General features: G+C 56.4%; 1 protein-coding gene across 2 annotated transcripts in view; it reads right to left on the bottom strand.

Moving 5' to 3' along the window:
- Positions 1–7,036: 7,036 nt before the first annotated feature.
- Positions 7,037–24,752, bottom strand: part of L1CAM (L1 cell adhesion molecule) — a 23,304-nt gene continuing 5,588 nt past the window's right edge. Inside the window, exons 2-28 of one of the 2 annotated variants that reach the window (XM_081808054.1) lie at positions 21,351–21,541; positions 18,525–18,539; positions 17,871–17,976; positions 17,424–17,626; positions 16,326–16,448; positions 16,038–16,208; positions 15,733–15,844; positions 15,434–15,618; positions 15,160–15,291; positions 14,876–15,019; positions 14,149–14,260; positions 13,870–14,036; positions 13,597–13,753; positions 13,290–13,414; positions 13,056–13,166; positions 12,597–12,794; positions 12,322–12,392; positions 11,920–12,142; positions 11,078–11,193; positions 10,783–10,984; positions 10,572–10,694; positions 10,276–10,449; positions 10,057–10,176; positions 9,810–9,962; positions 9,317–9,451; positions 8,926–8,998; positions 7,037–8,287 (exon numbers count right to left, since the gene is read on the bottom strand). In XM_081808054.1, the coding sequence (XP_081664180.1) occupies positions 8,056–8,287; positions 8,926–8,998; positions 9,317–9,451; positions 9,810–9,962; positions 10,057–10,176; positions 10,276–10,449; positions 10,572–10,694; positions 10,783–10,984; positions 11,078–11,193; positions 11,920–12,142; positions 12,322–12,392; positions 12,597–12,794; positions 13,056–13,166; positions 13,290–13,414; positions 13,597–13,753; positions 13,870–14,036; positions 14,149–14,260; positions 14,876–15,019; positions 15,160–15,291; positions 15,434–15,618; positions 15,733–15,844; positions 16,038–16,208; positions 16,326–16,448; positions 17,424–17,626; positions 17,871–17,976; positions 18,525–18,539; positions 21,351–21,426 (3,759 nt within the window). In that variant the 5' untranslated portion in view covers positions 21,427–21,541 and the 3' untranslated portion in view covers positions 7,037–8,055. The remainder of the gene's footprint in view (positions 8,288–8,925; positions 8,999–9,316; positions 9,452–9,809; positions 9,963–10,056; positions 10,177–10,275; positions 10,450–10,571; positions 10,695–10,782; positions 10,985–11,077; positions 11,194–11,919; positions 12,143–12,321; positions 12,393–12,596; positions 12,795–13,055; positions 13,167–13,289; positions 13,415–13,596; positions 13,754–13,869; positions 14,037–14,148; positions 14,261–14,875; positions 15,020–15,159; positions 15,292–15,433; positions 15,619–15,732; positions 15,845–16,037; positions 16,209–16,325; positions 16,449–17,423; positions 17,627–17,870; positions 17,977–18,524; positions 18,540–21,350; positions 21,542–24,752) is intronic. The other variant, XM_081808055.1, reaches the window with a different exon arrangement.

Raw genomic sequence — 24,752 nt, 5'->3', positions numbered from 1 at the left:
CATAATACTCTCTAGCTCCATCCATGTCATTGCAAATAGCAAGATTTCATTCTTTTTTATGGCTGAATAATATTCTATTGTGTATATATACCACATCTTCTTTATGCATTTATCCATTGATGGACACTGGGTTGCTTCTATAATTTGGCTATTGTAAATACTACTACTATAAACATAGGGGTGCATGTATCCTTTTGAATTAGTGTTTTTGTATTTTGGGGGTAAATATCCAGTGGTGCAATTACTGGACCATAGGGTAGATTTATTTATTTATTTATAAATTTTTTTAAGATTTTATCTATTTATTTGACAGAGAGAGAGACACTGCGTTAGAGGGAACACAAGCAAGGGGAGTGAGAGAGGGAGAAGCAGGCTTCCCGCCGAGCAGGGAGTCCGATGTGGGGCTCGATCCCAGGACCCTGGGACCATGACCTGAGCCGAAGGCAGACTATTAACCACTGAGCCACCCAGGTGCCCCAGTAGTTTTATTTTTAATGTTTTGAGGAAACTTCATACTGTTTTCCACAGTGGCTGCACCAGTTTGCATTCCCACCAACAATGCAAGAGGGTTCCTTTTTCTCCACATCCTCGCCAACACTTGTTGTTTCTTATGTTTTTGATTTTAGCCATATGTGTGAAGTGATACCTCATTGTAGTTTTGATTTGCATCTCCCTGATGATGAGTGAAGTTGAGCATCTTTTCATGTGTCTATTGGCCATCTGGATGTCTTCTTTGGAGAAATGTCTGTTCATGTCTTCTGTCCATTTTTTAATTGGATTATTTATGTTTTGGGTGTTGAGTTTTTTAAGTTCTCTATATATTTTGGATACCAATCCTTTATTAGATATGTCATTTGCAAATATCTTCTCCCGTCCAGTAGGTTGTCTTTTAGTTTTGTTGGTTGTTTCCTTCACTGTGCAGAAGCTTTTAATTTTGATGTAGTCCCTATAATTTTGCTTTTATTTCCCTTGCCTCAGGAGACATCTAGAAAAATGTTGCTATGGCTGATGTTAGAGAAATAACTGCCTGTGCTCTCTTCTAGGATTTTTATGGTTTCAGGTTTCACATTTAGGTCTTTAATCCATTTTGAGTTTATTTTTTTTTATGGTGTAAGAAAGTTGTCTAATTTCACTCTTTTGCATGTAGCTGATCAGTTTTTCCAACACCATTTGTTGAAGAGACTGTCTTTTTTCCATTGGACATTCTTTCTTGATTTGTCGAAGATTAGTTGACCATAGAGTTGAGGGTCCATTTCTGGGTTCTCTATTCTGTTCTATTGATCTATGTGTCTATTTTTGTGCCAGTACCATACTCTTTTGATTACTACAGCTTTGTGATATAACTTGTGATATCTCCAGCTTTGCTTTTCTTTTTCAAAATTACTTTGGCTATTCAGGGTCTTTTGTGGTCCCATATCTTAGGATCATTTGTTCTAGTTCTGTGAAAAATTCTATTGGTATTTTGATAGGCATTGCATCAAATGTGTAGATTGCTTTGGGTAATATAGACATTGTAACAATATTTGTTCTTCCAATCCATGAGCATGGAATGTCTCTCCATTTCTTTGTGTCATCTTCAATTTTTTTTTTTTAAAGATTTTATTTATTTATTTGAGAGAGAGAATGAGATAGAGAGAGAGCATGAGAGGGGGGAGGGTCAGAAGGAGAAGCAGACTCCCTGCTGAGCAGGGAGCCTGATGCGGGACTCGATCCCGGGACTCCAGGATCATGACCTGAGCCGAAGGCAGTCGCTTAACCAACTGAGCCACCCAGGCGCCCTGTCATCTTCAATTTCATCAATGTTTTATAGTTTTCAGGGCACAGGTCTTTCACCTCTATGGTTAAGTTTATTCCTAGGTATCTTATTATTTTGGGTGCAATTGTAAATGGGATTGTTTTCTTAATTTCTCTTTCTGCTGTTTCATAATTGGTATATAGATATACAACAGATTTCTGCATGTTAATTTTGTATCCTGGGACTTTACTGAATTCCTTTATCAGTTCTAGTAGTTTGTCAGTGGAATCTTTTGGGTTTTCTGTATGTAGTATCATGCCATCTGCAAATAGTGAACGTTTTCCTTCTTCCTTACCAGTTAGGATGCCTTTTATTTCTTTTTCTTGTCTGATTGCTGTGGCTCGGACTTCCAGTACTATGTTGAATAACAGTGGTGAGATTGAATAACAGTGGTGAGAGTGGACATCCTTGTCTTGTTCCTGACCTTCAGGGGAAAGCTCTCAGGTTTCCCCATTGAGGATGATATTTGCTGTGGGTTTTTCATAGATGACCTTTATTATGTTGAGGTATGTGCCCTCTAAACCTACTTTGTTGAGTTTTTTTTTTTTTATCATGAATGGATGTTGTACTTTGTCAAATGCTTTTTTTGCAACTCTTGAAATGATCATATAGTTTTTATCCTTTCTTTATTATTATTATTATTTTTAAAGATTTTATTTATTTATTTGACAGAGAGAGACACAGCGAGAGAGAGAACACAAGCAGGGGAAGTGGGAGAGGGAGAGGCAGACTTCCCCGCCGAGTGGGGATCCCAATGAAGGGCTCCATCCCAGGACCCCGGGGTCACGACCTGAGCCAAAGGCAGACGCTTAACGACTGAGCCACTCAGGTGCCCTTATCCTTTCTCTTATTAATGTGATGTATCCTGCTGATTGATTTGTGAATATTGAACCACACTTGTATCCCTGGAATAAATTCCACTTGATTGTGATGAATAATCTTTTTAATGTATTGTTGGGTTTGGTTTGCCAGTATTTTGTTGAGTATTTTTACATCTATGATAATTGGAGATATTGGTCTGTAGTTCTCTTTTTTGTGGTGTGTTTATGTGGTTTTGGTGATACTGGCCTCATAGATGAATTTGGAAGTTTTCCTTCTTCTGTTTTTTGCAAGAGTTTGAGAAGAATAGGTACTAACTCTTCTTTACTTTTTTTTTAAGATTTTATTTATTTATTTGTCAGAGAGGGAACACAAGCAGGGGGAGTGGGAGAGGGAGAAGCAGGCTCCCCACTGAGCAAGGAGCCCGATGCGGGACTCAATCCCAGGACCCTGGAATCATGACCTGAGCTGAAGGCAGACCCTTAACCGACTGAGCCACCTGGGTGTCCCACTAACTCTTCTTTAAATGTTTGGTAGAATTTTCTTGTGAAGCCATCTGTCTGATCCTGAACTTTTGTTTGTTGGGATTTGTTTGTTTGTTTGTTTTATTACTGATTCAGTCTCCTTGCTGGTAACTGGTCTGTTCAAATTTTCTATTGTTCTGACATCTTGATATCACTGAATTTAGGTCAGGATTGAGTTCAAGTTTAAGTCAACCAACCAAGTAAGCTGTTAGAGTCCCTTGCAGCTGCATGGGCTAACATTAAATACAGAATCTCTGGTAAACACACCCAGCTCAATAAATTGTGTCTAACTCAGTGTTATATTCTATCCTCCTTGGTGTAACATCTCTAGAATTCATTCCCACACATATTCTCCCAGCTTTCTAACAGTACTTACTAACAAAAATCTTGCTGTTCTTTTGGTGTATAAGCTATTTCCTCTTGGGTCTTAGCGTGTGCCTGTTCCCCTGGAGCTTGCTGGGAGTAGACCCTAACTATGGGTTTAACGGCAACAGGGGATGGTTGTGGTGGGTCTTGAGGAGAATGGGTACCCCCTTGCAAGGCACCAGAGAACTTTCATGAAAGCCCTAAACATTCTCTTACTTTTCAAAGGGCATCTGGCTAGCTCAGTCGGTAGAGCAAGCAACTCTTGGTATCTGGGTTGTAAGTTCGAGCCCCACGTTGGGTGTAGAGATTACTTAAAAATAAAATCTTTAGAGGCGTCTGGGTGGCTCAGTCCGTTAAGCGTCTGCCTTCAGCTCGGGTCATGATCCCAGGGTCCTGGGATCAAGCCCAGCATCGGGCTCCCTTCTCCCCCCCTCCCTCTGTTGCTCCCCCTGCTTTTGCTCTCCTTCTGTCTGTCTCTCTGAAAAGTAAGATTTTACTTATTAATTTGACATAGAGAGACACAGTGAGAGAGGGAACACAAACAGGGGGAGTGGGAGAGGGAGAAGCAGGCTTCCTGCGGAGCAGGGAGCCCGATGCGGGGCTCGATCCCAGGACCCTGGGACCATGACCTGAGCCGGAGGCAGACGCTTAATGACTGAGCCACCCAGGCGCCCCTTAAAAAATCTTTAAAAAACAAATAAGATAAATAAAAAAATTCTCTTCCTTTTTGTAGCCATAGGGCTGCTAGTGCTGGGGATCAAGCACAAAGTTTCATTGTGCAGGTTCAGTTGGATTCCCAGCCTCTCCTTGCTTCTCACGTGGAAGGCAGAACACCTCAAACTCGGTGGTGCTTTCAAGCCTGCAGATGCAAAGAAACCAATCCATATGGCCCCTCTTTTGGGACAGGATTCCTGACACCACTCCTGTTACCGGTTTCTCCATCAGTCTGGATCTTCCGAGGAAGCCAAAACAATGACAGGTCCTTCCCTAGTGCCTGGGGGAGGGAGCACAACTCTGCCGAGACCTTGATCCTGGACTTCTGGCTTCCAGAACTAGGAGACGCTACCCTTCTGTTGTTTAAGCCCCTGGTTTGTGGTCCTTTGTTACAGCAGCCCCTGCAGACTCATGGAAAAATGGGTAGGGGCTGCAATTCCTCAAACTGAGCAACTTAGAGACAGGGGCAGGGCCTAGCTAGTGCTGGGGTTCCTAAGGTCAGAAGAGGGCCCTGGGGGGCTGGGACTCAGACCTCTGAGGACGAGCGGCATTCCTTGCCTGGTGATGGCGTCTCAGAGGTGGGATGCACCAAAGCTGTTTTTGTAAGTGTTGGGAAATTTGAACATTTGGTTCAGCTGGTGCCATGGGACTAAACTGCTTGCTGCTGGCATGGAGAAGACTGCCAGAGGGACACACGGAAGGGGCACGTCCCTTCCTCCTCCCCCAGCCTTGCAGCCCTCCTCTAACAGCCTCTGGCAGCAGAGGCTAAGATGCAGCCAGCCAGCCAAGCATGTGGTTTGCACAGTCCCCATTCTGGCATCACAAGGCGGGTGACAGCAAAGTAGGTTGACCTCTGAGGAGGGACTGCGTGTACCCACTTTATCCATAATAGGCGGACCGGAAACCGCCCAAATGTCTACCAACAAGAAAATGGATACGTAAATTGTGGTGTATCCATACAGTGGATGCTGCTCAGCGATGAAGAGGAGGGAACTGACACCGAGAGCCACACGGATGATGTCACGGGAGAGGTGCTCTCTGGAGCAGCTTCTCAGCCGAGTGGAGGCACGAAGGGGCTTTTTCACAGCGATGCAAATGTTCTACAGCTTGATCTGAGTGGCGGGTTTGTGGGTAAAAAATGCAGGTGTGCACTTTATTTCATGCATGCTGAGTCTCAGTGAGGACATTTTTAGGGGATTTCAGGGCAGCAAAATAATTCTGTATGATACTGTAAAGGTGAATCAATGTCATTATACGTTTGTCCAAATCCATAGAACACACAACACGGAGAGTGAACCCTAGTGTAAGGTGTGGAGTCCGGTTAATAACAGGTTGTTATTGGTTCGTCGGTGCTCACAGGTGGCCCACACCAATGCGAGATGTTAATAGGAGTGAAAACTGAGGTTGGGGAGTGACGGACTCTATGTAGGAACTCCACTCTCTGTTCAATTTTTCGGTAAACCTAAATTTGCTTTATAGTTTTTTTTTAATGTTTTAAGTAGGCTCCACACACAATGTGGGGCTTGAACTCACGACCCGAAGATCAAGAGTCACACCCTCTACCGACTGAGCCCGCCAGGCGCCCCCTTAAACCTGCCTTAAGAACCAAAGTCTGGGGCACCTGGGTGACTCGTCGGTTAAGGGTCCAACTCTTGATCTCAGCTCAGGTCTCGATCTCAGGGTTGTGAGTTAAAGCCTCGAGTTGGGCTCCCTGCCGGGCATGGAGCCTACTTAAACAACAAGAACAACGTCTAGGAAGGCAGCCCAGGGCTGACGCCGCTGATGCCCCAGGACCCCGAGCTCCTTTGGTGTTGCTGCTCAGCCATCCCCAATAGTCAGCTTCCGTTCAGTGGTCTAGGATGGCTCCTCCCAGGCCACCCGGCATTTGTGTTCCAGGGAGGAAAAACGGCTCAGCCTGGAGGTTACGCATCCACTCACATTCCACTGGCCCCACCTAGGTGCAAAAGAGGTCGGGAAATGGACCTTCAGCTGAGCAAAATCCTATTGTTATGTCAAAATAAGCGCAGATCCTGGGCTGAGAAGCAGACGCTGACCGCTACAGCTGGAGATTAAGCAGGGATGATGAGCGGAGACAAGTCTTGAGGGGATTTGCTGTCAACCGGAGCACAGAAACGGGACAAGTGCCAGAGGGGCGGGTGTTCTTAGTGATGTAAGCTGTGATAGCAAGTTTGCCCACAGGACTGATCAACAGTGACAGGAAAATTAGAGACGCAGAGAAGAGAGCAATCCCTGAGCGGGTCACGGAGTGGGAGCCATTCCCTGGGCAGAGGGGCTGCCCTCAACAGCCTGTGGCTCAGCCACGGGGGCCGGGAAGGCAGAGGGTTCAGGTCCAGGGCTGGGGGACCGATCTGGCAGTGGGAAGGTGGGAACTTGGGGAAAGAAATTCTCTTCTGATGCTTTTTGTGCTCAGTTACAGACGAAACACAGGCTACAACTGAGCTGTGGGGAAGGCACGGGACCTCACCTTGGAGAGCCAGGGGTCGGACGGACTCAGAAATCCCCGAGGCCGGCTGGTCAGCCCTGGGGGTCCTCTTAAGGTGGTCATTCCTTTAAAGTGTGTTTTAGTGGTTGAGAGGGTGGCCACCCCAGGGCAGCAGGCAGCCAGGCAGGTGCTCCCAGGTCAGTTATGTCCTATTACACAGGGAAGAGGGGCTCCCGCACCTGCCCCTCTGGTGGGAGCACACAGGTGTCTCGGAGGCCAGCAAGGCCCACGGGAGTGGAGGGCAAGGCTCTGGCACCTTCCAGTGTGGGACGTGGCCAGGGGAAGTCGTGCTCGGTCAAATGACGACAGTTCCTCTTCATTCGCAGGTTTTTATTTGCCTGTCATAATTCTGATCTTTATGTACATATATATATATTTCTTTTGTTTTTTGTAAAGGGCTCATCAACAGACCAAGCAAAGGCATACAGGGAGACCTTGGCTGCCAGGCAGGAGCACAGCGGAGCTGGGAGAACCAATCTTTCCTTTTTCCTTTTTTCTTTGTGTGTGTGTCTGTTTTTATTTTTCCTAGGATGGGATCATCAAAGCTAATTGCTATAAAACCTAGAAACCACCTAGAGACTCAGACATCTGCCTACACACTAGTGGCATATGGGGAAAGGCAAGCGCACAAACTTTCAAAGTCACGGTGTATTTACATTCCCAAGGTTGAGGGGCAGGGGAGGCTGAGGAGGGGCACTACTCGGACCGGGCGGGGTGGCTAGAGGGCCCTGGGCAGTGACAGCGGCCACCTGGATGTTGTCTGGTGGGCAGCGAAGGCAGCGTGTGTACAGAGCTCCTGGAAGCCGGCCGCGGGGTGGGGCGCGCAGCGGGCGGCAGGTGCCCACGAGTGTGATAGTGGCAGGTGGGGACTCTTGCCCACCTCCCGTCCTGCTTGGAGCAGGTGGTGGGGACGCCGAGTTCTGTCCCCAGTCCCAGCCCGGCTGTCCGAAGAGCGGCCACCCCTACTTCCTCTCTGCCCAAGCACGGCCCAAAGGCTGACGAGGCAGCATCTGAAGGCTCCTGATGTGCGGGGGATTGGCCCCCGAGCTGGAACAGAGCAGTGCGTGCCCAAGAAGGGGTGCAGCTGGGTTTTGGCAAACAAGTGGGGACCGGGTAGTCAGAAGGGGATTAGCAGTGAGTTCCTCTCCTCTGCCCCCAACTTCAAGCCTCCCACAGGCCCAGGGCCAGAGGCTGGGGCCGAGGCCTGGTAGGGGGTGGACGGAGCCTCGGTCCCAAGGGCAGCACAGGTGCTGGGCATGGGGGTCTCGGCCTCTGACTCCCCTGTGGCCCGGCCCTGGACTTGGCCCTGCCTGGCCTTGCCTGGCTGGAACGCGCTACTCTAGGGCCCCGGCAGGGTTGATGGGGGAGGCGGCCCCTGAGCTCTCATTGCCTCCTGCCGCCTCCTTCTCCTTCTTGCCGCTGTATTGGCCAATGAAGGAGCCGTCCTCGTTGAACTGGACGTCCACGCTGCCCCCATAGTCAGCCAGGCTGTCGTCGCTGCCCAGGGGCTTGATGTCTCCGTTGAGGGAAGGCTGGCTACTGCCAAAGGCCTTCTCCTCATTGTCACTGTAGGGGCAGAGGGCAGGAGGGAGTGGGAGGCTGCCCGGCGGAGCCCAGCGGGAGCAGGTGGGTGCTAGCCTGAGGGAGGACGCCTGGCGGGAGGGCGGGGCCCAGGTTCCACCTGCCTCGCATTTGCTCTGAACGCACCGGGGAAGAAGTTCTCATCCTTGACGCGTGCCCGGGACGGCGGGTGGTGCGCACACCGCCAGCGGGGCAAGGCTTGGGCATGCCCAGGATCCCTGGGGACCGTGAGGAAGGAAGGGGGCGCTCAGCCTGTACGTGAGCCAGGCATGGGGGTGGGGGTGGGGAGCTGGGAAGGTGACAGGTAAGCCCAGAAACTGGGTGTCAGTGTGGGGACCAGTTGGGGCACGTTGGCTTCTCCCTGAAACAGGGGTCTGCCGGGCCAGAAGGCTGGGGGAGTGCAGAGCCCTGGCAAGCGGGGGCCGACGGCACTCCCAGGCACACTGTCCGCAGGAGGGCCCCTGCCATCAGGCTCTGACAGTATCTTCCCACCACCCCCATCTTACCTCTCCAGGGACCTGACATCACCCAGCAGCACAGAGAAGAGAGAGAGACAGGGTCAGATATGAAAGCGAGGGTGGTGCTGGGCGGCCGGCCGACACCTGCTCTTACCCGTGGCTCACCTGTACTCGCCGAAGGTCTCGTCCTTCATCGGCCGGGCCTCGGAGTCCACCTGGGTGTCCTCCTTATCCTTCACTGGAGACACAGAGAAGGCCCGGCTTTCTCTCCCACCCCTGCCTGACTCTGGACGCTGGGTCCCATCCCCAGGTTGGAGACACGGGTGAGGCTTCCCCTCTGTGCTCTCTCGACAGCACTCAGAAGCCAAGAAGCCTTCGAGGTATACCACTCACCCCGCGTGGGCCTGAGGGCCATTTGCTGCTGGTCTGCACAGAAGCTCCCTGTGGGCCCCCTGCCTGCCCCCACACGCCCATGCCATCCTGCCAGAGGCTCGGGGACCGAGGACGACTTGTAGAAGCTCTACCACCCTCGCCTGAGCCCCAGGCCAGGGGTTACCTGAGTATTTGCCGCCTTTGCTGCGCTTGATAAAGCAGAGGATGAGCAAGATGAGGAGCAAGAGAATGATGGCGCTGATGAAGCCGATGAACCAGCCCTCAGTGGCAAAGCCGGCGGGAGGGAGCCTCACACGGCCTGCGGGGAGGTCAGGAAGACACTGAGCCTGGGCCCCAGCGAGACACCTACTCCCAGCCCTCTGCCCCTGGGGACAGACACCACAGGGCCTGGGGGTGGGGGTGGTGATGACCTGGGACTGAAGCATACTTGAAACTGACACTTGGCGGGGGAACCCTCTGGGGGGCGGGGGGTGGGGAGGAGGAGGACCTCCTGCAAAGATGACTGCCCCGGAAACAGTTAAAACAGAAAGATACTGAAAGGGGCCATTTCAGGGGCCTGAGCTTCTCCATCACGGGCCAAGCAGCACTCAGATTCCAGGAGGAGGACACTGGAGCCATGACATGGGGCCTGGAGCTGGGACAGACGGAAGCCTCACCCGTGCCATTGGTCTTCACGGCCATCTTAAGGAGCACCCTCTCCTTGAGCAGGTGGATCTCATAGTCGGTATCAGGCTGCAGGTCCCACTGCGTGTAGGAGCTCTGGTTGTAGCTGACATACTGCGGTGGCAGATGAGGGCTCATCCTCTCGTCTGCAGGGGCGAGGGCGGCAGGGGTCAGCGGGAGTGCCATGCAGCGGCCCGGTCCCATGCCACCGCTCTGGGGGGGGGGCCCTTTTGTGCTCACCCCCCAGGGCTTTGAACCAGATCTGGAACCCAAAGTTGCACTGGCCCTCCTTGGGGACCCAGGAGACCACGCTGTAATTCTCGCCGGCCATGGCCGAGATGTTGCCGAACTCCGGGGTCCCTGGGGAGCAAGAGGAGGTTGTGGGTCCTCGAGGCGGCCCAAGGCTGGCCCTCGTGGGCCTGGCTCTCTGCCGGGGCCTCCTCAGCCCCTCCAGCTCACCGGATAAGGCCATGGTGCCTCCCTCCCGCACAATGGCTTCTCCGGGGCCCTCCTTCGTGGTGGCCTGCAGCTGGAAGCGGTACCGCAGATGAGGGCTGAGGTTGGTCAGGTTGTGCGTCCGCAGCTCAGGGTCCGGAAGGTCAAAGGACAGCTGCTCTTTGTCCCCGTCATCCACTGCGAGGAGACGCAGGGAGTTGGCTGTGGCTTCGGGCTCTGCCTCCGCCGCCCCCCCCCCCCAGCTCCCCTCTACTCGTCGGCCCAGCCGGGCTGGGACGCGGGGCGCACGACACACGCACGAGGCTGGTAGGAGAGCACGTAGCCAGTGAGCACGCCGTTGTGGCTGAGCGGGGGCTGCCAGTGCAACAGCAGGCTGGTGTCCGACTGGCACTCCAGGTGCAACGCCTCCGGGTGGCCGGGCACTGCGGGGCACAGAGAGAGCGGCAGGTCCCGGGCCGGGCCCGCCCGGGCGGGAGCAGGGCGGCGGGGGCGCGGTGGTACAAGGCTCACCTCCCTCCGGGGTCCTGAAGCTCATCTCGCTGGCGGGCCCCAGTCCTCGGCCGTTAAAGGCCTGCACCTCCAGATGGTAGGAGCTGTAGGGCCGCAGGCCTCCCAGGACAGCACTGGTGGTGTTGGCGGGCACCACCACGTGGCCTTTGTGGACAGGCCTTTTGCTGTGCTTCCTCTGACTGCCCTCCCACCAGTATGTCACCTGCAGGGGGGCGGGGGCAGGAGACCCGGCTGCCCTCAGTGGGGACCCTTTCCTCCCACCCCAGGGACTCCCATGCCTTGAACCCTTCCTTACATTGTATCCTCGGAGGTGGCCCTTGACCTGGGCTGGGTCCACAGGCCGCCACCTGACCAGCACAGCACTCGAGTTAAGGATCTTGATGCCTTCCAACTCAGGGCTTGCCTGGGGGTCTGGAAACAGCCAGCGACATGGATGAGGGCCTGTGGCGCCCGGAGGCCAGGCCAGAACCCACCCGCAGAAAGAAGATGGATTTGAATGCTCTATGGGGGGCAGGCACTTTGATGAACAAGGCGTGTGCATTGCGTCAGGGTCTCTCCTTGCACACCGTTTATTATTTGCAAGGGACAAAGGATCTGGACGAGGTGATCAAAATTAATATCTGGGGGCGCCTGGGTGGCTCAGTCGGTTGAGCGACTGCCTTCGGCTCGGGTCATGATCCCGGGGTCCTGGGATCGAGCCCCGCATCGGGCTCCCTGCTCAGCGGGAAGCCTGCTTCTCCCTCTCCCACTCCCCCTGCTTGTGTTCCCGCTCTCGCTGTGTCTCCCTCTGTCAAATAAATAAATAAAATCTTTAAAAAAAAAAATTAATATCTGGTAATGTTCCAGATGCAAGGAAAGGAAAGGCGCAGGACAACTAGACTTCATGGGGGATCCTGGACTGGATCCTGGACTGGCGGAAAAGACTGATAGAATTGGAATATCAGCTGCCAACTAGAAAAATATAGTGTATCAATGATAAACTTCTGTACTTTCATGAGGGCACTTTGGTTATGGAAGAAAATGTCCTTACTCCTAGGAAATGTTCTACTGAGAGCCCCAGCATGGAGGGAGGGGTGGGGGCCTCGCACGGGCATGCGGACTCCACCCCCCCGTGGGCGGGGCCAGCCGGATACTCACAGTCTTCCCCCGAGTAGCCAATGGTAATCTGGGGCTCAGGGCCCTTGCCCTGGCTGTTGACGGCCTGGACTTTGATCTCGTAAGGCACAAAGGTGGAGGTGTTGGACACAACCAGGAAGGGGTCGCTCACGATCTGTTCCTGCCAGGCACCCCGCGTCCCCTGAGGGCGCCACTGGACACGGTACTGAACCTGGGGGGCATTCCAGTCCATCCACCTAAGGGGCTAGAGGGGGGTGAGCAGAAGAGGAGCTGGTCGGCCAAGAGCACCCCCCTCCTTTGACCCACTCCCGAGCCCAGCCTCATGTCCTATCATCCTCTGGTCCTTCGCACAGCCAGGGGGAGCAGCCAACGCCTGGATCCTGGCCTGATGTCCTGGGGCATGCTCAGCCCGGGGCCCCTCACCTTCCAAGTGATGACCATGTTGCTGGTCTCGTTCCCTTCCCCCTTCACATCCACAGGGTTCTTCTCTGGGGCTGGAAAGTAATGTTAACACATCAAAGCTGTGGGCTCCTGCTGAGGCTGTGAAGGTCAAGGCCCAAGGAAGGAAGGGCCCTTTTTGGCCCTGGAGGCCAGGAGCCAGCAGCTCTGAGGGAACCCTGCCTCCCAACTCCCACTGGAAACCTAGAAGCAGAGGGGCTCGGGCAGGTCACTCTTCCCCTTGACCCCAGGTGGCTCACCTGCCTCAGGTGTGACCACAGTCTCGGAGGCTGGGCTGGGCTCTCCAGGGCCGTACTTGTTGATGGCAGTAACTCTAAAGGTGTAGTGCACATAGGGTGACAGCTTGAGGGTGGTGGAGGTCTGGTTCCCGGGCACCTTGCCCAGACTATACCATTCCTGAGGCGCCATCTCCTTGTCCTCAAATTCGATGTCATACTCTGCCAAGAGGTGAACGGGCAATTGGGCGTGTGGTATATGGGGGAGGGGTAAATGGGGGTACAAGTCCGGCTCTCCCTGAGGGGGAGAGGCAGTGCCCAAGGCAACAGGCAACTTCAGAGTCCCATGAGGAACTATGAGCCCCAAACACAGGTGCAAGCCCCAGGGAGGGGGGCAGCCATGGAGCCACAGTCCCGGGAGGAGGGAAGGCTACCAGGGGTAGCAGGAGGGAGGTGGGGAGGCACCGCGCTCGGGCCTCTTACTCTCGATGGGGGCGTTATGGTCCTCAGCGGGTCTCCAAGACAGGCGCACATGGCTCTGCTTCAGCAGGTGACGATCAGACAGCTCCAGCTGAGGCACCGGCCCGGGGCTCCCTGAGGGTCACGGAGGGTGGATTCGCACTCCCCAGCTCGGGAGAGCCCTGCAGTGTGACTGCGGGCTTCTGTGCACCCCTCCCCGCCTCTAGGCCATGAGCCCAGTACCATCCCAGGACTCACCCACCACCAGGAGCTCTGCCCTGCTCTCCACCATGTCCAGCTCGGTGCCAGCCACGCAGCTGTAGTTGCCCTGGTCACTGTAGTCCAGACCGTGGATGACCAGGCGCCCGTCCTCTATGAAGTACCTGGCGGGGGGCGGGGCAGGGCAAGCTTGTCCTTTTGTTCCGCTCCCCTCCCTCCCTTTCTTCCAGAACCTCCCTGCTGAAAGCAGGAGTGCTCCCCCATGGATGAGGCCAGGAGGTCTGGACATCCTCCTTTCCCCAGTCTGCCCCCTTCCACCAGGCCCAGGTTGGGGCTGGGCCCGCACTTGTCACTGTCTCCAAACTCCTGGAGGTTTCGACCCTCCCCTCGCCAGGTGATGCTGTGCTGCAAGGACGGGTCAAAGGAGGCCTGGCACGTGAAAGTCACTTTTGAGCCTTTCTTCTCGATTGCACTCTGCGGCCCCTGTGTGATCCGAGTGGCATCTGAGGACAATGAAGGAAAGGGAGGGTCACTCCGGTGTCCTCCAGAGACCGTAACCCTCCCTCCTGGAGGTGCTGCTGATCACATCAGTGAAGTTGGGGGGGGGCTATCACCTGACCTTTGACTTGCAAGTTAGCCACAATGGTCACATTGTTCTGGTCATTGGCAGCCTGGCAGAAGTAGTGGCCAGTGTCATTGGCCTGGAGGTCCCGGATGCCCAGGGTCCCATTGGTGTAGGGGAAGAAGCGCTCATCCTGCAGCACGGTCTTCCCTTCCTTGTCTAGCCTAGAGTGAGCAGGGCAGGCCCGGCTCAGACCCCACCCGGCGCCCTGCCCTCCCCGGCTCCCTGGCCCAGAAGATGGCTTAGAGGTGCCCCCTTTGGGGAGGGGTCACTCACCACTGGACGCTGGGCACGGGGGCTCCAAAGGCCTTGCACAGAAGATAGGCAGTGCTGCCCTCGACTGCCATGTAGGTCTCGTTGTCTGAAGTCAAGATCTTGGCCGGAAGCTCTGGGGGAGAAGTAGTTACAGAGGACAGGGCAGGGCTCAGGGCAGGGCGAGGGTCCAGGAGCCGTCAGGGCAGGTGCGGGGCTCAGCAGGACAGCCTCTCCCAGGAGGGCTCAGGGGCATTCTCAGGTCCCCAAAAGCCCTGCCCATCTTGCTTCCCTGCACCCAGGCTGAGCCTCCGCCTTCCAACGTGCCTCAGATATCCCTCCCATCCCAAGCACCCAAGTTTGACCAATCACTTGAGGCTCCACTGACGGCCCACCTCTTCCTGAAAGCCTTCCTGGCCCGTCCCTGTCTTCCCCGAGGCTCCGGGAGAGGAGCCACCAGGCTGGCCTCAGGCACATCCTGGCCAGGGTGAAGCTCCGCTCAGTGACACATGGTGGGCCAGAGCACTCTCTGAAACCCCTCTGTCACCTGTAAATGGTGGCAAGCCCCCGCCCTTCCTCCACACCACCACCCCCCACCCTCACCGCACGCTGTTGATGAAGGTGGGTGAGAGATGGGGTGAAGGACCCCGGGGAGGAGAGAGGCAGCCATGGTAGGCGAAGCAGCTGTTGGCTGAGTCAGTCCGGGGGCCTCGCCTGGTGGGTTTCGGGGACAGACAGATGGGTTACTCACGAACGACATAGATGTAGGCATTGGCCAGCAGGAGCCCATGGCGGTTGCGGGCCTCACACTGCGTCACCATCGTGTCGCTGGGCTGCACGTTGCTCAGGATCAGGGCCCCACGCTGGATCCGGTACTTCTGGTCCGTGGCCAGTTCTGCATGAGCAGCAGGTGGGCCCCGGGCGGTGGGGGGGTGCCCAGGGCAGAGCAGTGAGGCACGCTGAGGCCCCACTCACCCTGCCCTCCCTCCCCAGGGCTCCCCCATGCTCCCTGTCCCCGCCTGAGGCCCCACTCACCGTCCACAGGAATGCCGTTGATTCTCCAGGTGACCTCTGGTTGGGGCCTCCCCTGCACTTGGCAGTCCAGGCGGGCAGTCTCCCCTGGCCCATACAAATGGCTCTGGGGCTTGTGTAGCCAGTAGGGGGCAGCTGCGAGGGAGAGGAGAGCGCCCTGAGTCCAGGGCCGGCGCCAGCCCCACAGCCCGCCCCCTGCCACCACCACGGGCATTGCAGACTGCGGTCCCCGGAGGTGATTCCTGGGAGCCTAGGCCGCCCACTGGAGGCGTCCTACCCTCCACAGTGACGTAGTAGGTGTGCCGGTCGCTGCCCAGTGCGTTCTCGGCCAGGCAGCGGTACTCGCCGTCGTCCTCCTCCACCACGTCCAGCAGCTGCAGGGTCTTGTTGTGGTTCTGGTAGGTGACTCGGTCAGCTGGCATGGGCCCACTTGGGCGCAGCCACTTGATGGTGGGTGTGGGGCTGCCGGGGGGAGGAGGGGAGAGCACAGGGGAGAGAGCACAAGGCTGCTCAGCACGGTCCCACGACAGAGGCCCCACTGATCTGCCCACTGTCACCCAGGGCACCCAGACTCACAAGCCCTCAGCGATGCACTCCAGGACCAATGGCTGCCCCTGCAAGGCTACCAGATGGCTGCTGGAGTTGCTGGGGAAGAGCAGGCGGGGCTTCCTGTCAATCATGCTGTTGGCTGTGAGGAGAAAGGAAGTGGGTGGCATGGCCCGCTCCTCGCTCCACCCACGAAGTTACCAGGGAAGGGGTCTGGGCCGGGTGGAAGTGGGGGCCAAGCTGTGCCGGAGGAAGACTGAAGTCATCCGATCTCTGGGATGGGCCGTGCCTGAGGGTGAGGGGGTGGGGCCGGTATCCGGGTCTTTGGGACTCACTGGCCTTGACCCGGAGGTCAATGGGCTCCTTTTGGATGATGGTCCGCGTGCCAGGGAAGTGGGCGTGGCAGATGTAGTCGGAGTGGTTGTCCGAGGTGAGGACGTTGGCAAAGTAGAGATTGCCGTTCTGGCCCATTGTCACCCGCTCATCCTGCTTGATGTGCAAGATCTCTGCGGGGGTGGGTGGGGAGCACGGAGGCAAAGGTCGGGCCCCAATCTGGGAAGATGTACCCAGTGCCACCTTCTGCCCAGTCAGCAGCCCCCCCCCCCCCCGCCGCGGGCACCCACTGCTATTCATCCAGTAGATCCGGAGTGGCTCGGCACTGGGCGGGGGGTGGCAAGGCAGGACCACTGACTCCCCTTCCTCTGCCTCTACAGGTCTCACTGTCTCTTTCGGCCACTTGGGGGCACCTAGAAGGGACAGAGAAGCTGGCTCTAGGGGTCCCAACTCTCCGGGGAATGGAGGAGGGACAGCCAAGGGCATGGGAGGGCCAGGTGGAGAGGGAGTTGATGTTATCAGGAGGCAGGGACTCCGGGGCCTTTCTGGGCTCAAGGCTGAGGAGAGACTGGGCAGGAGACCCGATGGCTGTGAAGGGTTAACCTGGGCGGGGGTGGCGGGGGAGGCTGTGGTGTAGGGATGGGGGAGGGGAGCTGTGGAAGGATGTGGGAGTCACAGACCCTTCCATCATCCTGACACAGAAACCATGGCAACAGTTCCCAAGGTAACCAGAGGGGTGGAGAGGAGAGAGGAGCATGCTCCGGAGGCAGAAAGCTCAGGGAGGATGGGATGCAGAAGGAAAACCCCAGGGAGAGGACAACACAGATAAAGACAGAGCTGGAAAGTGGCGGCGTCGAGGAGGGAGATGGAGGGCCAGGGGGGAGGTGGACACGGACGCAGCAGGGAGGAGGGAAAGCGGAGGAAAGAGGCCACGGAGTGATGGGGGAGGTGGCATGAGATGCCCCGAGAGCCATGGAGAACAAGATGGGACTGCAGAGATGCAGAGGAGAAGAGGGGACAGAAGGCCAAGCCCAGGCAGTGATTCAAACAGAGACAGAGCAGACCAGAGGGAGGAACAGGGCAGCTCAACAAGCCTGAGCCCGCGTGTAGGAGCCATGCGGCGGGCCCCGGAGGACAAGACGAGACAAAGCCCAGGGGAAGAAGCAAGGGAAGGGGAGTCAGGGGTGACCAGAAAGCGGAGAAAGAGACAAAGCACGGAAGGAGGAAGGTGGCTGCGGCTGGCAGGGCCCCCAGTCTCTTCCACACACTAAGCCGCCAGCTGGGGTTGCACGGCTCCCAGACCGGACTCCCACACCAGCTCCCTGAGACCTGTTCGGGGACCCTCTCATGTGCCCCAGGCCCTCCCAGGCCCCTGCGGCGCCTCGCACCCTCAGCCATGAGCTGGATCTCATGGGACATGGCCGTGCCCAGCTTATTGCTGGCAAAGCAGCGGTAGGTGCCCTGGAACCTCTGGGCAAAGTTGCTGTTGTTGCCCGTGATGGTGAAGGAGCCCGAATGCGGTGCCTGGTGCACGGTCACACCCAGTTCCTCCTTGGGTTTGAAGTGGATGCCATCCCGAGTCCAGCGGAACCTGTGGGCAGAAAAGGGCTCAGAGGCCTGAGGCCCTGGAACCCAGGACAGGGGCTGGAACAGGCCAGAGGCCAGGCTGTGAGCAGCCAGGGGCGCCGGGGATGGACTGGGCAGGGCAAGGACCAAGGGTGATGAGAGAGATCTGGGGCATCTGGGCACAGAAGTTGGGTGGCCCTGGGAGGCACAAGGACTAGAAGCTGAGGTCAGCAGCCAGCAAGAGGGCTTAGAAGGTGAAGGTCACTCACTGCACTTCAGGTTTGCCACTGGCCTCACACTTGAGGCTGATGTCATCTGTGGGGAAGACGACCAGGCGCCGTGGAGACTGTTCCGTGATGACAGGTGGTTCCATCACTGGGGACAGGATAGACAGAGACGTGGTAAGGATGGTGTCTGGCTCGCTTTCGGAGCCTCCACCCCTGTTCCATTGTGAAGGAAGCAGGGTTTGAAACCCTTAGAGCCCCAAGGCTATGGGGGTGGGGGGAAGGAAGAAGGAGCTAGAGAGCCATAGGCTTGTGGGTCATGAAAAGAGGGAGAGAAGGGAACACGGTACAAAGGTAGAAAGAGAGAACAGAGAGAACAGCAACAAAAAGTACAAAGACAGACATCTAAGAGAGAGATGAAGCCAGAGACAGTAACCAGGAAGTCCCGGGGAGAGAGGGGAGCAGAGAGGACAGAGCAGCGGCAAGAAGCAGGAGAGTGAGCGAGGAAACACAGGCCAGGGCAGAGACAAGGGCAGAGATGGAACAAAGACGGCCCACAGGTGAAAGAGCCAGAGAAGCAGGCAGCACACATAGGGCACTGGGCTCCTGAGGAGGTGGAGCATATGCTGGCGGGGGACTTGCTGGCCCCCTCTTTCCCTCTCTCCCTGGCCTTCTGGGAAACACCCTCTCCCAACTTACCACGGTATCCTTCATCTAAGAAATCCAGGCAGCAAGGGAGAGAGCGGAGAGAAATGCTGACACTAAGCCCCAGCAGGGAGCCCAATGGCAGGGGCAGAATAAGCCCCAGCAGACCCCCTGGGGAAGGGGAGAGAGGGAACCGGGCCACGGGTGGTGTGACACGGGGGTTACATGACAGGCTGGAGTTGTGGCAGGTCAAGACCCAGAGGACAGGACAGTGCCCCGATCACTGGTCTCAGGAGTGGGGTCATGCCCACAGGGGGCCAGGCTGTGGGGCTCTCGGCAGACAGGGAGAAAGGGAGAAATCTGTGCCTTTTACAAGGAGTGCCCTTTGGACAGACCCTTGCAACCCCCCACCCCCCGCAGGGTCTGCATAACTGACCCCCGTTCCACCCAGGGTGCTTCCGAAGGTGGGGAGGCAGTCAGCTCAGCATCCAGGGCACCCTCCCCTGCTCCAGCCCACTTCCCTCCTAATCCAATTAGCACAGCTCAGTGTTTTCAATTACCCAGGCCCAGCCTTCGGAGCCCAGCCGCCCCTCCCCCCGTGAAACCCTCCCAAAGGCCTGGCTGCATCCGAGTTTCCATCGCCTGCAGGGCTAACGCCAACCCTCTCTTTCTCCCCTTCCTTCCTCCCCGCCTGCCACCAAGTTCCCTGGGGCGGAGGCCAGAGCTACTGCCTCCCCGCGCAGGACTCAGCCCAGCACTGGCCTGGGTGGCTGTAAGGCGGGGAGAGGAGGCAGGGAGGCAGGACAGGGAGGGCAGTAGTGCGCTCTGAAAGCTTTGTCTCTGCAGAAGACCTCCGTTAAGGGCCCCCAAGACAGAGGATGAGGCTTCCTGGGGACACTGCAGAGGGAGCCCTGAGCTGGGGAGGGGCCAGTGCAGGCAGCCCAAGAGCAAGAGACGGTGATTGGGATGGGGAACAGGATGGGGAAGATCGACTGGGTGGAGGAAGCGGGAATAGAGACAAAGGGGCCTGGAGCGGCAGGGAGGGAGACGGTTCTAGCTGGAGGATACGTTCCAACGGGGAAGCACCAGGCCACCCAGCATATTGTATTGGGGTCAATAACAAGTGCTGGCCGGTGCCCAGGGCAGCCCACTTCTCTCTCCTCACTCCTCCCTTTCTCCAAATTCTCCCTGCCCCGTCCACACACACGGACAACACCCGGCCAGATGGCCGAGCCAGTGTGGTAGCAGGGCAGGCCAGGCTGGTGCCCAGGGTAAGGCCTGAAAAGCAACCAAGAGGAGACGGAGGGGAAGGAGGACAAGTACGTGTATGTCAGTGTGCAAAAGTGTGAATCCAGGCAGACATGTGAATGCTCCTGGGTGAACTGCCTGAAACATGTTTGCCCGGCAATGTGTTTGTATATGGGTGTGTCTTGCCAGAGAACATCTGAAGGCTATGGGTGTGCGTGCTTGCGTTCGGTATTGTACACCTGCCTCCATCTGTGTGGATGACTGCTCCTTTGTGTCTAAACCCCTTGCTTGTGCGTGGTGTGTGTGTGTGTGTGCGCGCGTGCGTGCGCCTCTTACGTGTCCTCTTGGGGTCTCTGCCCCTTCTGTATATCTGGGCCTGATTGGATACAGGTGGCTTGTCTGTGTCTACCCAAGTGTGCATCTATGTGCATCTGTAACCGGGGTCTGTGCAGGTGTGACTGCATGGGCCTCCATGTGCATATCTAAGGGGTCATCCCCACCCTTTGTCCTGTCGGTCCCTCTCCACCTTCTCCAGACCCTCAGCTGCCTTCCCCCAATGCCAGGTACCTTCCAAGCACACCTCCCTCCACCCCTGTCCCATTCCTGGCATAGACAGTCTTCCCCACTGCCAGCCCCCAGCTCATCTTTCAGTGACACTGGCCTCCTCCAGGTCCAGGCTCAGAGACAAAGGTGGCAAGGTGAAAGGAGAAAGGATTGGAACTACCAAGGAAGGAGCAGGCTCAAGATAAACATCATCATGGTAACACACACCCCACACGCAAATGGGTACTCACATGTGGCCCCAACTCACATGCATACACGACCCACTATACTCAAATGCTAACAGTCAAATACCTGCAGACCTTCCAAACCTGACCAATAAGTAACAGTTATAGTGACTCACAAACTTACACATATAGGAAATCAAAATCACACTCAAGAATATCCACACTTTGTCAATCACAACCACATACTTCCATACACACAAAATATACAGTCTGTGCAACTCACAAGCATGTGCAAATTCTCATGTTTTGTCACAAACCTCCAGCCATACTCCCCAACACCCACACACCTACCCATGACCCTCCACAAACGAAAGGTTCCAGCAGTCCCACCCCTCAGCCCCACGCAATCATAAGGATCCAGAAAGCTGCTGGGCCTTTGTAAGGTGTCTTGTCCTGTCTCACTTCACAGACAGGGCTACCAAAAGCCCGAGATGGAATTACTCGTCAGAAGGAAGGCAAAACTTGAATCCAGTGCACAAGCTAGCCCATAACTGGGGCCGGTCCACTTCTCCTGCCCGCCACAATCCTGGCGGCGGGGGCGGGGGGGGGGGCGGTGTGCGGGCCAAGGGAGAGCGCACAGAGAGGGGCCCGGCCAGAGCCAAGCCCGCTGTCCGTGGTCCTGAAACCGCCCGCCCCGCCCACGCCTGTTCCCTATCCATGGTGCTGACACACCCCGCGTCTTCCACCCCGTCCTCTCCAGAGGTCCTGGGTACCTCCCGCCCACTCTGTGCCCAGAAAAGTAGGAGTGAGGGTCCAGAGCCGGCAGAAGGTGAGGAGGCAGAAGATAAAGAGGAGCCCAGCGCGGCGGCGAAGGGAGGCGTCAAGGCTCCCTCCAGCTACTCACATTCGTCGGGGATCTGGATGAGCAGGCAGGGGCTGCACAGAAGGAGAGGCCACAAGTACCGCAGCGACACGGCCATCTTCCCGGCGGCGCCGGCAGCTCGGCACGGCACAGCCGGCCGAGCTCGGCTCAGGCTCCGGCCGGAGGGAAGGGGGCTGGTGGGCGGCTTGGGGCGGGAGCCGGGGGTGGGGGCACTGGGAGAGGGAAGGAGGGAAAGGAAAGGTGGGGGAGGAGAGAGGAGAGAACGGACGACTTTAGTGACTAACATCTGGGCGAGCCAGGGCTCCTGGCCCCGCCCCCCGCCCCGCCCCCAGCTGGCCGGCTCCCCCCTCCCTCCCTCCCCCGCACCTTAGAGGGAGAAACCTAGAAGAGTCTTAGCACCGGCTAGGCCTCCAGGTTGCCTTTCATTCCCTTTCTCCTCTGTCTGTGCCTTCTGCACCAGCTGCCTCTCCAGCATCAACTTGTTGCCCCAATCAGCTCCCCTGGGCATGCCACAGGCCACTCTGTGCATGAGCGTGGATGTGGATTGGCACGTAGCCAAATATGCACATTAGTATTTATGTGGCTGTGTATGTGCATGCAGGAACACATTTGTATATGTCTTCTCTGGGAGAGGAGTGCACTCACGAGTGGGTATGTGTCTGGGAGAATCAATGCATGGGTCTAGATAGCTGTGTGTGCACACAGGAGAAGGTGTGTCTTCTCGTGTGTATCTGTGGGGGATCAATCCTCACATCTGCTATCTCTGTGTGTGCACAGAAGCAGGGGCACGCATGTATGTAGAAAGAGAACTCTTGTCAGTCTCATTGTTGTGGGTTTCAGAGCCAACTAATCTCTGGGTGCTGTTCAGGTCTAAAAAGCTGGTGGGGGGCAGTGGGATCTTGGGAAGTGGGGACAGGGAAGGGAAGAAAGGGGCCCAGGAAGGTGGCATTTCATAGAACAGTTTGAGGAAATGGAAGAAGGGCGAAGGAAGCCTAACCTCAAGAAGTGGCAGGAGAAAAGGAAGTAGGAAAGCACCTCTCCTCTGTCCCTCAGGCCCCTTGCGGGGGGGTGGGGGGCAATAGAAGTCACTGTGGCCTCTCCCCTTCCAGATGCTGCAAGCCAGGGTCAGGGCAGGGATCAGCAGGAGCTCTGGGACAGTCACCTCTCAAATGTCTGGCAGGCCCAGGTCTTTTTCTGAGTCTTCCAGGCTCAATTGCTAGATGTGTCCACCCAAGCCCAAGTGAAAGCAGCCATACCCATGTTCCACTTGCATGCAAGAAGCCCTGAAGACTGGAGGCAAGGGGAGACTCCAAGCAAGGGGAGTTTCTCTGCCAATGACAGAAGAGGAAACACACTCCCAAGAAGACAGCTGACTTTGACTCCAAACAGGAATGGGTGTGAGAACGAGGCAAGTGGAGAAAGTGCAGGAGGGGTAAAAATAGGTTGCTGGTTGACAGAGAGCCTGAGGCTGGAGCTGGGGTCTGGATGCCCTCCCCAAGACCATACTGGACATCTTCATTGTGCCTAGCCAACACTTCAACGAAGGGGGACCAAGCTTCATCCAGAACGCTGAAGGGGTGGGTAGGGAGGCCTAGGATGCCATGCTAAGGCATCTAGACTCTGTCAGGAAGCAACCAGGAACCATAAATTGGTTTTGGGTAAGGTGACCCGAGAAGAGTGGTGAATGCAACAGACTGCCTGGGGACTAGGTAGGGCAAATGGATGGTGGTGAAGAGCAGTCAGCTTGGAGGTCTCAGACTCCCACATCCAGAGCTGGACGGGGGAGGTGGAGAAGCACCAGGATAGGTCAACATGGATGGGCTGAAGGTCAAGAGAATGACCTGGAGGGCTGAAAGTGGTGAACACATGGCCAATTCCCAACTTGTAAGAACTAAGCTGGGGCCCAGAGGGGAAGAGCAACAGCTCTGCCCCCACCTTCCCTCACCAAGCCAGTACAAGCAGGGTGGCCCCGAGGCATGCTTGGCCTCCACTTCAAGGTCTGTAGGAAACAGTAGGAGACTCAGATCAGAGGGCAGGCGATCAAACAACAACCTTGGGAGCTCTGAACACTCTAGACTTCAGAGGGGGAGGGGAGAGAAACCAGTGAGGGCAAGCTCAAAGAAGGGCCTTCCTGCATGGAGGAGGCCTGAGTGCTCCCTTTGCTGGAATGATGATCACTGTCATGGCAGCTCCTCTTTGTCCTCAAAATCTAGGCTCCCAGAATGGCGCTCAGCACATATACCCCGGGTGTATATGCAGGGTCAGTACAATACTTCCAAGTCCCTGGTCCCCATTCTCTGCCCCATCCCAATGCCCCACCGTCTCCTCGTATTTGCCACCCAGCCTGCCACTTTCCCGGGCACTCAGACAGGCAGGAGCCAGAAGGTTGAGGCCCCCTGACAGCTGGGAGGGGGCTCTGCCTCCTCCACTCCCACTGCTGCTGGGTCTCTGATCTCTCCTCATTCCTCAGGCAATTACGGAGCAAGCAGCTCAGGTTGTCAGCTCAGCAGGGCCCCCCAACCCCCATCAGCACCTCCAGGGGCAGGGAGGCAAAGAGTGTTCCACAAGCTGGTGTACAGATGGAGCCAAGGCCATGTCTGTGAGGGGTGGGGATGGGCTGGGGAAGACTGAAGGGTGACAGACAGGGTGAGAAAGAGGCAGGAGGGAGCAGGAGAGGCTGAGAAATGGGGCTGGGGGAGGGAGGACAGGGAATGGGAGACAAAGGATGCTGGGCCACCACTACAGTAACCAAGAGAGAAATCCAGCAACAGAGACTGGCACTGGGGAAAGGGAGAGAGAAAAGGAGTACAAAGAGTGAGAGATGGCTGCAGAAAGCCCTGATGGGAAATGGTCCAAAGAGCAAGAAGAGTGAGTGGTGTGTGTGTGCACATGGGCACAGGCCTAGTTGTGCCTTCTTGGGCATCCCTGTCCCTTGGGGGGGTGTGCCAGGCAAGGGACTGGGAAGGAGGGAGATGGGCCTGAGGAGGGGGGCTTCCTGGGCTTGGAGGTCAGGCTAGACTGATAGGCAGGGCAGAGAGACAAACGGCTGAGAAGCTGTTGAGCCAGGACCACAGAGACAAAGCCCACGATAACAGACCAAGCAGCAGGTCCCGCAGGTCCCCGGCCACTTGTGGCAATGGGGCTAGGAGACGGTTGTAAGACATGATGAATGAGCCACTGCTGGCTGGCCCTCCCAGAGGAGGTGGGGACCCCCACAGCCGGGAGGGAGAAGTACTCAGAGGATCCCAGTGGAGTCCTTCCAAGATTTCTGCTAGTGCAGAGTGAGCGGCCGCCTGGCTAGGGGAAGGTGCCCACACGTGCACAAGCACACCAGTGGGTGTCCGTGTGCACGCCTGCACTTTGCGCTGGGGAATGCACAACAAAGGCAGGCTGCTCCTGAGTGGGTCCAGCTGGGAACCCATC

Source organism: Leptonychotes weddellii, chromosome X (assembly GCF_054177405.1).
Source record: "Leptonychotes weddellii isolate Sample4059 chromosome X, ASM5417740v2, whole genome shotgun sequence".
In the NCBI taxonomy this organism is placed as follows: domain Eukaryota; kingdom Metazoa; phylum Chordata; class Mammalia; order Carnivora; family Phocidae; genus Leptonychotes; species Leptonychotes weddellii.
Note: the sequence above shows the minus strand (reverse complement) of the source record. Positions and strands in the feature narration are given on the sequence as shown.